The 14,426-nt window shown below is 46.2% G+C and overlaps 1 protein-coding gene across 4 annotated transcripts in view; it reads right to left on the reverse strand.

The window, feature by feature from the left end:
• Nucleotides 1-3,389: 3,389 nt before the first annotated feature.
• The window catches only part of ATXN7 (ataxin 7), a 137,415-nt gene continuing 126,378 nt past the window's right edge, over nucleotides 3,390-14,426 (reverse strand). For all 4 annotated transcript variants that reach the window (XM_082727064.1, XM_082727065.1, XM_082727067.1 and 1 more), the window contains 2 exons: nucleotides 10,265-11,237; nucleotides 3,390-7,526 (listed from right to left, as the gene is read on the reverse strand). In XM_082727064.1, the coding sequence (XP_082583190.1) occupies nucleotides 7,509-7,526; nucleotides 10,265-11,237 (991 nt within the window). In that variant the 3' untranslated portion in view covers nucleotides 3,390-7,508. The remainder of the gene's footprint in view (nucleotides 7,527-10,264; nucleotides 11,238-14,426) is intronic.

The raw sequence follows: 14,426 nt of genomic DNA on the forward strand, positions 1-14,426 counted from the left end.
TGACGAAACTCTACACTTGGCCTCGGAGGATGCTGCATTCATTTCTCGAAGTCCTCTTTGGGTTAGAGGCTGTTCATTCAAAAATACACCAAGGCCTTGGGGCCAACATGAAGTCCCAAATCTCCAAGTCTCCTCTCCTGGCCAGAGGCTTTTCGCCCTCATTCAAAATGCCTTCTCTTTGAAGCTGCTCACCACCCACTTAGACCACCAGTTCTCGGTGCTCACTGTCCCCAGACCTCCAAGCCGCCCCACGCTATTCATACCAGACCAAGCAGCTGGCTCCATCTTCCTCTCAACGCCAACCACTCTGAAACCAACAGCCTACACAGTAATAGCCTCGCCTCACAGTGCCCAAGCCTGAACCTCAGTGTTTTCCCCCGGAGGCCACTTCCAGCCTCTTCCATGGTCTCACCCAGGAATCACAAGCACCTCTGAAGAGCTCTGTTGTTCAAACTGAGACCTGATATTCTACTCCAGCCCCTACTATCCTAGTCCTCTGTTCCCTGACCTGTCACTAGAAGCGCTATGCCACCATCCTAACTCTGTTACCTGGATCTACCGCAGTTAGCCCCTCCTCTAGTAACAGCTATAATGACTTGAACTTGGACTCAGCTCTGTGACGAATAAATCACTTAACTCGTCTCATTGCAGACAAATACCAGGAAGGAGGATTCTAAGATTTACCCGGGGGGTAATTACAAATAAAATGTCTTGAGAGCGTCTCAAGGATTCCACATGGAGGCTTCTGGTTCTGTTCCTTGAATGCCCCAATGACGGCCATCGTCAATGACTCAGCCATACCCTCATATGCTTTAACTGCCTGGCAAACTCCCTGCCCAAGTTCTTAACCTCTCCACTGAACTAATACCTGCTGTTCCCGTTATCCTGGAGAAAGAGGCAAGAGGAAAAAAAAATAAAACCAAAACATTACCTGAGTGGCTTGGTGGGGTTAATTACAATGGAGTCAACTGTCCAAACTTCCAACTAAACCGTTTCAATCTCTTCACCAAAAATAGGCTTTCCAGGGTCTCATCTTGGGCTTTCTTCTTTTCCTGGGCCACGGAGGATAGGCTTCAGGTTTGTGAAGTCCTGGAGATGGAACATGAAGTGTGGTATGTCTGTGCCTCTAGCAGAGAGAATCCATACTACTTTCTTGAAATCTGTGGGAAAGGAAAAAAAAAAAAAATTAAGAACCACTGACCTGACAGACCTGAATTCACAGTCTGGCAACACTACCAGCAGCTGGAGAACTGTAGGCGAGACACTTAACTTCTTAGATGTTCCTCCTCCGTTTGACTAGCATCAAAACTACCTACTCTATAAAACTCCCGTTACTCTATAGGGGCTTCGTGAGAGACAATGTTTGCAAAATGCTTCAAGGGGCATTATAAGCATCCAATTAGATGGGCATCATTTTAACATAATAATGAGCCCAATCCAATAGCGACCTTATTTTTCCTAGGTGAACTCATACACTCCCATGACCTCATTTACCACCCAAGAATGAAAGACAACCCTCCACCTTATAGCTCACACCTTTCTCTTAAGTTCCGTCCAGACTGTACGCATAGCCACTGGGCACTAAACAGGAGTATCCCAGTGGCAACTCAAAGTCCTTGTGGATTTCTCCTTCTCTGTCATAGATCATACTACATACAAGGCTCATCAACCAGTTTAGTTAACCTTGGATTCAAGCTTCCCCTTATCGTTCAACATAATGAGACCTCAGGACCTGTTGGTTCTGTGAGGTACCTCTGCCATCAGTTCCCTATTTATCCCTGTGGTCATTGCCTTAGTTTGGAAACTCAGTTAGCTCTGACCTGGATTTTTATGACAGCACCGTACCTTATTCTTGTCCCAAGGTTCTCACCTGTCCACGTTGTCCTCCATAGTTACTGGATGGCCCTTCTATGATGGGGATTTAAAAAAAAAAAAAAAGGATTAAATTATGTGTTTGAATCTCCCCTTCTTCCTGAAAACCTTTTCCTCTGGTCATCTCCCTTTCTCTTGAAAGACAATCTCTGCCAGTGGCAGCTCTGGTCCCCGGGCTTTGGTTGTGGAAAAGGGGGTGAGAAGTGCCAAGAATCGCACAGTCTTACAAGGTGAAAGGTAAGTTTGTTGAACTCCCGTCAGCAACAGGAGCAGGAGTTTCCTACCAGACAGAAAAGACCAAGAGAGTAGAAAGTGGGATGAGAAGGGGGCAGGGCCGTGGGCCTGATTTAGGGGAGAGCTTTCTGATTAAGTTGGGTGGGGGGGAGGACAGAAGAGGGAAAGGTATAAAGGATGGCGTGTGAGGCAAAAGACAGAGAAGTGCGAGAGAAAGGGAAAGATGCGAGCGGCTTTGACTTCTGCCACCTGCGGCACCCTGGCACTGGGTCCCGAAAATCTCTGGGCTGTGACCATCACATTTGGTTCAACTGTACATTCCTGAGGTTGAAGGCCCCGTGACACTTCAGGTCCTTGACAATCTAGTGCCAACTTCTGCAACCCTCCAGCCCCTCCCTTCCAGAGGCTTCACCCAGAATGGTTCTTGTCCACGCTGTTCCCACCTGCACCTGCCCGGACTGTTCTCTCTGCCGACAGACAATGACCTTCCTACCCCTGTCTTCCTGCCGACCCCCCTTCCTAGAAGCAGGAGAGTCTCCCGCTGTCCATGGCCAGGTTACCTGCAAGGGAATGAAGCAAGAAGGGTTAAGAGACTGAGCAAACCTCTTCCCAGGAAGTTTAAGAAGGAGCGAAAGGAGCTTCTCAGAAATGACTTTAGGAGTTGGTGGATCTAAGGAGGGAATGGGAAGTCCGTGGCGTGGTGGGGGTTGAAACCAGAGTAATAAACGGAATATTTTCTCCAACACACAAATCAGATGCTTCCCTTATTATGTTAAGCAACAAGAATACTTTTTAATTTCTTAGAATGATTTGCAAATGGAAAAACTGGCCCAGTTTCTAGAGATCCAAGATTATGTTGTGCTCTGAATACTACCAGCACGCACTTGCACTTCCAGGAGGGAAGAGATATAGAAAAGCAAGGAAGGGACCCCACTAGCCAGGAAAACAAAACTTACTCTGGAGAAAAATGAAAACTGACCACATGCCATTGAATTTACACCTAAACAAATAAAGACAGAATGTGTTTCTCAATATATCAACTTCCCTTGATTGACAAACCTGCAATAGTGTTCAGTTTACCCCATTATTAATTTCTCCAAGTCTTCGTGTGCCCAAGAAGGGAAACATCTTAAGCCCTGTACTTAGCTAATACAGAAGGGAAGGAAACCAAAGGTGCTTCACAAGGATGTCTGATTCAAAAATGAAGACAAGTCAGACTAGATTGAAAGGGGTTTAGTATCACGAGGCAGAAACATGTAAAATATTTCATGCAGCCAACCTTATTTATTGAGAAGTCCTAATTTTATTGCCCATTTAGTAACATGTTTGTTCCACAAACTAATTTCTCATAAAGCAAAGCACAACTTTTCTTATAAATAGTATAAATTATTTTATTTACAGAAACTTGTTACAAAACAAATAGACTATATATTTCTTCTCTTTTAAATATCCAAAGTCATTTTCTATCCCTTGACATTTGTTCATGTTCTATACAGCAGCCAACACAAAGTCCAGCTGAGATGCTCTTGATTACGTGTACAAATTATCAAACTATTCACACATTTTAACACAGGAGATTGCTTTTATAACCAAGCTCAAAGAAACAGCAAAATGCTTTTCAAGGCCCTACATTCACACTGACAGTATGTAGTGCTCATTTAAATGATCAGAAAATGTAGAATGTTTTGCACAAAATGTAAAAATGATTATTTTCTGCTAAACAATGAAACTTTCAACAATCATTTTCCAAAGCCCCCACCCACCCCGCTCCCCGGACAGAGCGATAGTAAGAATTCCTTGGCAACAGAACTCTTGCAGGAAGACAGCTGCCTTTATAAGTTACATTTTTTTTTCAAATTATACATTTTTCAATGTTCTCAGAGGTACTTTGTATTATATTTTTGGAATATAAAATTTTTTAAATATTCTATTTTAAACTCTGTATTTCATGAGTGAATAACAAAACGGACATATTGTGTAAGTCGCTGGCTGACAAAAAAGATTTGTAACCCTTGGTGCCACCAGGCAATCCATCACCAGGTGAATTACTGTGAACCAAAAGGCCTTAATTTTAAAATACCTTATAAAAAATTACCAGCATTGGTGGTTTTCAACTCCTCCCCTAAGATTTCGGAAACAATATTTAGGTGGAAAAAGCAAACTCCAAAAGTTGAACTGAACATTCAAGTCTTTTTCAAGAATCTGTCGAAGCTTAAAACTAGGTTCAGGCACTTTCAGTTTTTCCCGTTAGTTTTAAACCACATCACACATGAACACACATGTGCTCAGAGTGTGCACACACAAACGCACAGGCACACATGCGCACTCGCACTCACACATAAAACACAAACAAAAGAAAAGCAGTGTGTCACTTCGTTACGTGTAGTCTATCGGGAAATCAGGCAACTAGAGAAGCAATGCCCACTTGATCGGCATGAATCCGCTCCCGAGACATTAAAAGGGACAAAAAGACTTTCACAGAACAGAGACATCCCTTAAACTGTAAAGGAGGCAGGTTCTAGAACTATTGGCTTGGCAGTGAACCACTTCAAATTATAAAAAGGTATTTACTTTTATTAATTAATAAATAAATACTAGATGATCTCAATTGTACCAAAACAGGATATCAGAAAAAAAGACCTGTGCAAAAATACATATTTAAATATGTACAATTCATTTTTAACAAAATATGTCTTCTGAAATAGGGATACTTCCATATTTATAATAGAACAAGAAATTCCAAAATAAAGATACAAAAGTAGGTTTTGTAGAATTCTTTGTTCATCAATGCAGCACTTTTTTTCTTTTGTAGGTTAAGAAAACTGCAGGAGTTGTCATGAAATTCTATTGGAAAGAATATAAAAATTATCTTGGTTTTAAATTGATACCAAAGTCTGTCTAGAAACAACCCAACCACTGCAAATTTGGTTTTTGCAAGTTAATTTAATTCAAAAAAATACTTGTACTCCCGTGTTTTAAATGGTCTTAATTGTTCATTATAATAAAAAGTAGTTGTAGGAGAAAATAAAATATCTGAACAGTCTAAAATTTAATAGCACTGTTTAGAATAGGTCTGTTTGTGGCAGGCAGAATCCAAAATGGCTAATTTCCTAATCCCGATGATCTGTGTACTACCGGGAGACATAATGAAATCCAATTAAAACCTCAGTCTAAGAAATCAAAGGATCAACACTCGCTTATCTAAATATCTACAGAATTCTGAATCAACTTGCTATCATGGATCCTATTCACATCTTTCGGAACAGCATGATCTGTCTATAAATTCCATCGCTAAAAGCAACTTTATTTATAACCATCAAGTCCCCTTGGCTCTGAAAATAATTTCTACCCATATCCCCATTGCACTTGTCACCAAGGAATCAACCAAGTACGTTCTGATTCCCTCTCACCTCCGTTCTCTCCCTCTACTGGGATGGAACCCCAGACTGATTTCTCCTAACTATACCAAACTGGCCCCTCCATGCGCTCTCCTTACTAAGCTCTCCTATAGTATCATTTTTTAAAAAATATTTACTGATTGCATAATAAGTGAACAAGATACTCTTCTCCCCTTCCTTTAAAAAAAATCAATATTTTACATCAATTTATAGCTAAAGTATCTGCATAAAGTTTTTGTTGTCTTACATAATAAGAATAATTCTGTAGCAATTCACATTATTAGGCTGGTAACCAAGTATTTATTCATTCATTCTACTTGTTGTTGACTTGAAATTCCCTGAAACTGATGTTTGTAACCCAAGAATTACAGGCAAAGAAAGGATGCACTGACTGGCTCTGCCCAGGCCCTGCCCAGAGCAGTGATCAGAGCCTGGGGAAATGTACCCTGTGGTGTTCGGTAACTCTACGTGTTCCTCTAGGGAAAAGTGCCTGGGTTCTTGTTTCAGGAGCTGTGATCATGGAATCACCAGCTCAAATGCCCCAGCTCATTCCCCAATGCAATGAGACCTTCTCAAGCAATGACAGTTTTAACACAGGAAGCTCTTTCTTTTGGGATGGGGTACTCAAAAAAAATAATAAATAAATAAATAACCTCAAGGGACTCCAAACTCTCTCTGGAAGATGGCTGGTAGTAATCACCAGAAAGAAGGGTTTGCAGGAAAGTGTATGCACCCCATCACCTTGACCTGGACATGTGTACACATATGCCTGCTCCCCTCCCTGGGTGCCTGCTCCCTACCCAAAGGCATCCAGATGAACCTACGGAGAGGAAGAGACACACACAAGAGGGGGAGTGCTCAAAGCAGAAATGCACACGGAGTCCCAGGCCAGTCGCCACAGAGACTGAGGGTAATGCGCACGATGCCCTGGAAACATTGAATATATTAATGACTTGGTGAGGAACAGTTTCTGCTGTATCCTCATCATTTCACTTAACAAAGGCAAGTTTTTAAAACCAGGAGACTGAGCAGGGCAACCAACCCAATCTGCCTTTCTGTATAACATGAAAACTTAAAGGATAAAAAATTCCATCTCTTTGGAAATCTTGGAAAAACATGCCCCCCATAGTGATTTTATCTACCCACCCCATCCCCCAACCAAAATTTGGCTTTCCATTATCAAAACTAATTTGCATTTACATTTTCTTAAGAAAAAAAGAAAAGAAAAGAAAAGAAAGAAGGAAAGAAATTACATAGAATTGCTTTTGTACCATGAAAAGTAAGCCTCTAAAATGTGGTATACTTGCTCTCTGGGCGTCGATGGCTTTAAACCAGTTTGTAAGTTAGAAACCTTTGACAGCTTCTTACTCCAAATTACTTGCAAAAGGCTGGGGGAAATACAGGCTATTTTGTCACGGTGCCTTGCGCTCATGTCCATATTCCATGCCCGGAACATTGCTATGAAAACCTAACAGCACATCCCTTCTCTGGAGGGTTGCTCAGGGCGCAGCTCTGCTCTCCTCTGGAACGTTGTCTCCAGACAGGGCACCTAACTGCTGGAGGGTGACGTACAGAAGACAGTGTAAAAAAAGAACTGGGACAGGAAGGGGGAAGAAGGGAGGAAAGTCTACAGTAATGCTCTTGCCAAGACATTCTTTCGCCCAGCCAATCTACTCAAAGAGTGGCTCCATGATTTACTGCAAGTTAAAAAACAAAGCAACAGCTTCTCACAGATGGGTAGCAAGCAGTCCAGGCCACTTTAACACTGACAGAAGCAACTCGGTGGCTGAACTTGATCCAGTGTCCTTTACAAGTACTCACTGCTACAGACAGAGCTTCAGGGGAATCCTTGTTACAACAACAGCCCGGCAGATTCTACCCTCGAGGCCCACAGGAGGTTGGGAAAACAGACTCAAAGGCATCGTGGAGTCCATAGTGCTGAGTGGAGGTGTAACTTGTCGTCAAAAGTGTCCAGATTATTCCTCCCCGCGCTATTTTCAGCTGTCAGGGACGTGCCTTTGGCTTTCAAAAAAGAGGGGGTAGGGAAACAATGAAAAGGTAAGTAAGCAGGTGTGCGCGGCCCCGCCCTGCCGCCCAACAGAGCATCCCGGAAGGCCACACACTGCTCGGCTCTCTCTGGTGACTGGGGGACACTGGGAGTGCTCAGCTAAACAGTCTGGCCTTAGCCACTTGGGCACAATCATTCTAAAAGATTTAGAAAACCATCTAGAAGAGAGGCAGGCCAGGTTTCTAACTTAGAGAAAAGGCTCTCATTGTTTGCCTTCCGGCTTTATTTACTGATTTCATTTCCTTGAAGGTCTTCCAGGTTGTCAGCTGAGAACTGAACAAGGCCTCCACGCTGGTATAAGAACTCACACCCAAGTACCCATGCCTGGGGTGGGGGAAACTCAGGCCCCCAGTGATCCACAGGGAGCTACTGAACTCCTGGGCGGTAGAGGCCACAAGCAGACTGGGGGCTGGCTGGGGGAAGCTGCCAAGCCCCCAGGCTTCCCAGTACGGCCCACCACACCCCATTCCCTTGTTTAGGGGTCTTCAAACAGCTCAGTTTTCTCTGTTTTAAAACCACCTCAGCAAGGGGCACCCAGGTAGTGCAGTTGGTGAAGCATCTGACTCTTGGTTTTGGCTCAGGTGGTGATCTCAGGGTCATGGGATCAAGTCCTGTGTTGGGCTCAACCCTCAGCACAGAGTCTGCTTGAGATTCTGTCTCTCACTCTGCTCTACCTTACCCCTAAAATATAAATTAATTAAATCTTAAAATCAGCTCTACAAGATACAGGGAGGTAAGGCCCCTACTCTTCTAAGGGCGCCGTTCTCAACAGCATTTGGGAGTCATGGATACCTTCGAGATTCTGAAGAAAGCTATAGGATCCCTCCTGCAGATAAATGAGCACAGATACTGAAGATATCTAACACTTTTTTGGGGGTTCACTGATCCTCCAATCTCTAGCCATCCCCCACCCCCAGATTTGTGCAGCACAATAAAAAGTTTTCTACTGCACAGGGGAAATCTTTCCCAAATACACACTTAGGATGAAACTAATTTTAAGAACCCAAACTCAGACTGTTTGTCCTAGTGAGGCAGGGCCCTCCCCAGAAGCGGTAAACGGGAGGAGCCAAACTTGGTCAGCAGATATGTGCGCTGTATTAGATTTCAAAACAACACACTACATAACTTCTAAACATGGCCAAACTTTCTCATGCTGAGTCCAGATCTGCAGTTTTTTTGAAATGGGTGACAAGTTTCTGTGAGCACCTGCTTTGTGCAGATGGGCTCCCATTCCCTCATTTTCCAAAAGCACTGTTCACCTCTGCTGTGCCCGCCAGCCTCCTCCCCTCCTTTCTGTGACTTGTGGGCACCAAGGGCTGGAAGTGCCGTCTATGGGAAGCCAGGCGCACGCAGTCAAAGAACACGTGGGGCATTGCAACACAAGGGAACATACTCCCCCAGGTTCACAGAGAATCAGGAAACTACACTCAGAAGGAAATTTTTCAAGGATGGCTGGCTGTACCACTTTCTGCAGTATTTGCACCGTACTTTTATGCTGATAAACTCTAATGAATAACTACAAACCAAATGGTAAAAGCCCATTTTCACAGGTCCAGGGACCCCTTGCTCAAAGAGCCACGCAACACACAAACAGCCCCTATAGCCCCAGGGCTCAAAGAAGAGTTTAAACAGCTGCTCCTTCAATTCCTGGGTAGTTCTTTGCCCGCACCTTTGGCAGTGGGCATTCATGCACACAGACAGTGGGAGGGCGCGCTACTGCTGCAGGAAACGTCCTGGAATGTTCTGCAGAAGTCCCAACCTGCCCACTGAGTGAAGTTCTGCAGAGGAGGAAGACAGAAGGACAGGACAGAAGGACCTTGCACTGTACCCCAGGGCTCCGGGGATGCTGTGGACAGCCCCGTGTGCAGACAAGGAGAGGAGACACGCTGATGAGTGACAGGATGAGATGTGGATGGACACCTGAGCAGCGGAAGCTAGAGGCATCCGCTCTAGGAGAAGAGGGGGAGGGGAGGACGGGAACTGGGGAGGAGTGGGGAGCAAAGAGCGCAAGGCGCAGCCACGGGTCGTTATGAATCGGACGCCCAGCTGGCCACGGCTCTACAAATGGGCCTGCATTCACACTGCCTTCTCATCTCTTCACTGAAATGCGAGTTTAGTCTTCAGCTCTGCCCACACTTACTGCCCCTTCCCTGCCTCCCTGGAAAACCGGGAGAAAAGATAAGGTGAGAGTTAACTGGAAAATCTGAAGTCCTTTGATAGAAGATTATTAAAAGGTCTTTCTTTCAAAAATTTAACCCATCCCTTTCTAGATTAGGGGGTTTGCAGGCCAGCTTTCTTCAGAGGAGCAAGCGAGAGAACCAGTCTCCAGGAGATCACAGCCTGCGTCCTCCCTGAACTGTGCCCTAGACATGCGCTCCCTAGGCCTGCACCCACGGGCGGTGCTGGGTCTGCTGCCATCACGTCACGCCGGGTGACTTCTGCGGCCCTTCCTGCTAAAATAAAATGCGCTTCATGGTTTCCTTACCCGGGAGCATCTTCCGAGTCTTAGGAAATCCTGGCAGAGAAACTCTGTTTTACCTTCGCATGGCTCTTCCTTTGAAGAGAGACCATGAAGCTGGACACGTGTTTACAGGCAAACCAACCAACCCTACCACATCGATCTCTGAGCTGGCCAAAGAGCTCGAGGGAGAGGAAATGGGCACCCCCACAGGGCTCACAGTCCATTTCCTACCTGATGAAGGAGGGAACTGTTCGTCAGTCCTTGTGCCCCTGGGCTGGTGCCCGCGTGTTTCATGTGGACGTTGTTCATGGCTGGCAATTTGGCAACCTTTGTGGGTTTGCTGCTGCTGTTGTTGACGCTGCTGGAGCCGGGCGAGCACTTTCTTTTCTTTCCGATCAGTCTATCGAGAGGAGTGTGAGAGTGTGAGTAGCTGCCATGGGAGTTGACGGGCAGCTCGCTGGACTGGTGAATGAACGGGCCAAGAGAAAGCGTGGAGTCACCACTGTTCACCATCACACTCATCCTCTTGATGGATTCGGCAGGGCTCCCCCCCGGGGGGCCCCTCCCTGACTGCTCGTGCCGGACACTCACCGAGTTCGCCTTATTTACCACACAGTTGAGGCCCACGCCGTGGGAAGATGTTACCGTGGAGGGGTAGGGAGTCCCAGAGTGCGCCACACAGTTTTTCCGAAAAGATTCCATGGAATGAGAAGAAGAGGAGGAGGAGGAGGAGGAAGAGTGAACTAACAGTGGGGAACTGTTTTTGCGTTTCTTTCCTGAGCCACCGCTGGTACTGCTACTGGCGTTGTGACAGTTAGTGCTGTTACCAGAAGGCTCCTTGGGCCTTAAAGACTTGCTGGATTTCAACTTCTGAGGTTTCCTGGACATAGGGGACGAGGGCACCGAGGACAGGCTTGAGGGCGTGGAGGGGGACGAGGAGGAAGAGGACACTTGTCTGGGTTGCATACTGCACACGGGATCCATTGCCCCAGAGGCGGCGGGCTGCGCATTTAGTGTGGTGCCATGAGCTGGTACCGATTTGCTGTTCGGGGAGATGCAGGTGGACGAGAGCAGGACCGGGGAGGCCGACACAGTGGCTCCCGCCAGATAGCTGACCCCACACTGTGACGTCGGCACAGAGTTTGTCCGATGAGGAACACGTGTGGAGACGGGGGGTGTGGTGCTGGGCACCGGCGGGATTTTCCTGCGAAGAAGAGAGAGGACAATAAGAATCACCACAGCCATTCCCAGAAACTTGGAGATGGACGTGCCCTTTACCTCTGGCACTGAGCAGCACACACCTGTCAGAGGGATTCATCTGAAATGCACAGCCCGTCCTTCCCGCCACTTCTCTCCTTCAATTCCTTCATGCCTTCCTCGGGCTCTCAGAGTAATGGTCTGTGAAGCATGAGGGCCTCACTCCCTGCAGGTCCCCAGCCCCACACTGCCTCCTCCCATCCACCCCCTCCACCCCATTCCCAGATTCCACCTACTGACCTTTCTTACATCTCAGAACAGGCCTGGACATGAGGCACTGTCCATTTTCCACCTACAATGCTCTGACCCCATATTCGGCTCAGCCCTCAGTTTCAGACCATTGTCATTTTCTTAGAAAATCTGTCCTGACCATCTTGACTTGCTTGGTTCTCCAGGGACTCACACTGCCCATCCCCAGACTTGGGGGCATTCAAGGCAGTTCCCACAAGTGACTGCTGATCATGGGCTAACTTCCCTACAGACAGAACAGTCCACAGCATATTTATAACTGTACCGCAGTGCCCAGCACGGTGCTATGAATACTGGAGGCATGCAAATGTTGAGGGAATTCACAAACAAATGAGGAAAAAGGAAAGCCACAGTGATTTAATAGCAACTGCTAGGTCCTACCTATGGCTTGAATCACATCTCTGGGGGTTCCCAAACACAGTGTTGGAACAAAGTATTCTGTCAATAATGTTTGGGTTAGGTATCTATCTGAAGATGAGAGTGTCATTCAAATGGCAAACCAGAGAGGTCCCCTTTTGGTTTTGCTCTGATTTTAAAATATGCCAGCATCAGAATTTCAACAACCCCTACAGCAGAATTAACACCCAGGTGACAACACAGAAAATGGCCTGAATGAAAAGCACATGTCAAGACGGACTGCTCTTGACTTTATGGGGAGTCTCTAGGGGGTCCAGGCCAGCTGGGGCGCCAGCTCCTCATCTTCCAGGTGAGAGGTGTCCTAACTGTTGCCAAAGTGCTTTCCAGATGCTCTGTGAGACCTACAGCTACTAATAAAAACAACTACTGACTGTATATTTACCAGCTGTAACCACCCCATTCAAGAGTGTCGTTCTGCTCCCAGGGATCCCTGCATCCAGACCGACCACACCCACATCCCTGTGGGGCAGGGTCCAGACATGGGAAGTTTCTCAATCTCTGAGAGATTCCAAAATGAAGCACAAACTGAGAAGCTGGGCTCTATTCCGATGCTTCTCAGAGGGCAAATACGGACACCATCTGAAAGGCTTATGAGAAATGAGGAGTCTCTGGCATCCCACCCACACCTACTTCATCAGAATCTGCATCTCAACAAGACCCCCAGGCAATCTGAGGGCACTGGCACGTCTGAGAAGCCCTGCTCTGAATGTGTGGGTGCAGCACCGCCCCCGCTCATGGCGTGCAGTGGCTCCTCGTGGCCACCAGGTGGCTTAGGGAGATGAAGCCTGAAGACCAGGCTGCTGGAATTAAATCCTGGGAAAAGGAAAAGCTTCCAGACTGGGAGAGATGTGGATCTCTCTGCACAAGACACTGGTTCCTGATGAAAAACGAACAAACAAACAAACACAAACAAACAAACATACACACACACACAAACTCTTTTAAGTCATTCATTACCTTTTGTATAAAAACATGACAAAGAGAGATTATGCTGTTGTACAGACCTATGTCTGTATAAGTGAATTCTGTAAAGATATACAAGCAATTAATAAAAATGCTCCTGTCTGGGGAGGTGGGTGGGAATGTAAAACTCTGAACTGTACACCTCTTTACATTCATTATTATTATTATTATTATTATTTTTTAACCCCAGTGAATTTATTAGCAATCTAGAAAACTAAGTACCACTCTCTCCCACTCTACCCTCCCCCTTCCCCCACCCATCCCGCCAAAGAAAAATCCTATCCCTTCCTTAGGATTTAGGATGTGTGGAATAGCGGTCCCCAACCAACAGTGGACAAGCAGCTGAAAGAAATCACAGGAGCTCAAAACTGGCCTTTGGGGTCATGGCCATGCTCCAGAGGAAGTGCTAGTCTAATTTCACCTGTGTTCAGACTCCATACACTGAAGATGACTTACTTCACGGCCATACTCAAATTCCATTTTCACTTATCCCCAAATTAACCACAACAGGTAACTAAAGAGACTGAGAAGACTGCCACTGAAAGTAGGGGAGCTCCTGGAAGGGAGGACTTTTGGCTGAGCCACTCTGGGAGTTTCCTTGAATAAGTCAAAGATGCCACCTAAAGACCATTCTCGAGCTGAGAAGTGCTGAATTCCTTGCGGCAAGTTTCAGGAGCTGCCTGAGAAGCTCGTCTGCACTGGCCGGCCTTAATGCCCAGCACCTTCCTCCAAGCTCCTGTCTGCCCCAGGCCTGTGTGCCAGCTCATCACTGAGCAAAACGTCTCAGTTGTACTGGCTTTTCTAAAACCAAAGTTCACGTTAATGGAAAGCCATGATGTCCTCCTTGCTGGGGATCAAGTGACTGATAAGGCCGTCAGTCTCTGACAGAAAAAACAGAGAGACAGTGGAGACAACCTCATGATCCTGCATCTTCAAGAGGTCATGGCACAAAAACGAAAACCTCCCCCCACAAGCCATTATGAACCGAAACCATATTCACCCCAACTGCTGGCCATAAACCACTTATCAGTCTAATGGAAGTAAGTCTTTCTGAGGACCCTTTGAAACTGTTGGGAGTACACTAAACCCCTACCTTGGGGAGCTCAATGAGCTCTTCAAGTCCTAACAGGTAGTCTGCAGAAATAAGCAGCTGAGATTTCACCTATTTGGGGGTTTCCTGATGTGGAGAGACCCCCCAGAATCCCAACAAACCAGTGCCCTGATTCATTTTCTAGGCAAGGACAAAGTTCCTTTGGGGAACTTTGGGAAAAGGAGGGAAAAGGAGCCTCTTATCTAGTAAAAACCAGGAAGAAATGTGAACTAGAAAAACAGAGCAGCACTGCTCTGGATCTGATTTTCTAAGAGAATAAATGCAAGTCCCATTAATGACCACGAGGCTAGTTCAGACTGTGGACTGTCTGAGGCCTCCGACCAGCCTCCTCTGACTTTCTGAGGGAACCAAGGCAGCAAGGCAAATGGATGTACTGGCAAAGTCCTCTCAAGAAAG

Source organism: Mustela nivalis (genome assembly GCF_964662115.1).
Source record: "Mustela nivalis genome assembly, chromosome: 1".
Classification (NCBI taxonomy): domain Eukaryota; kingdom Metazoa; phylum Chordata; class Mammalia; order Carnivora; family Mustelidae; genus Mustela; species Mustela nivalis.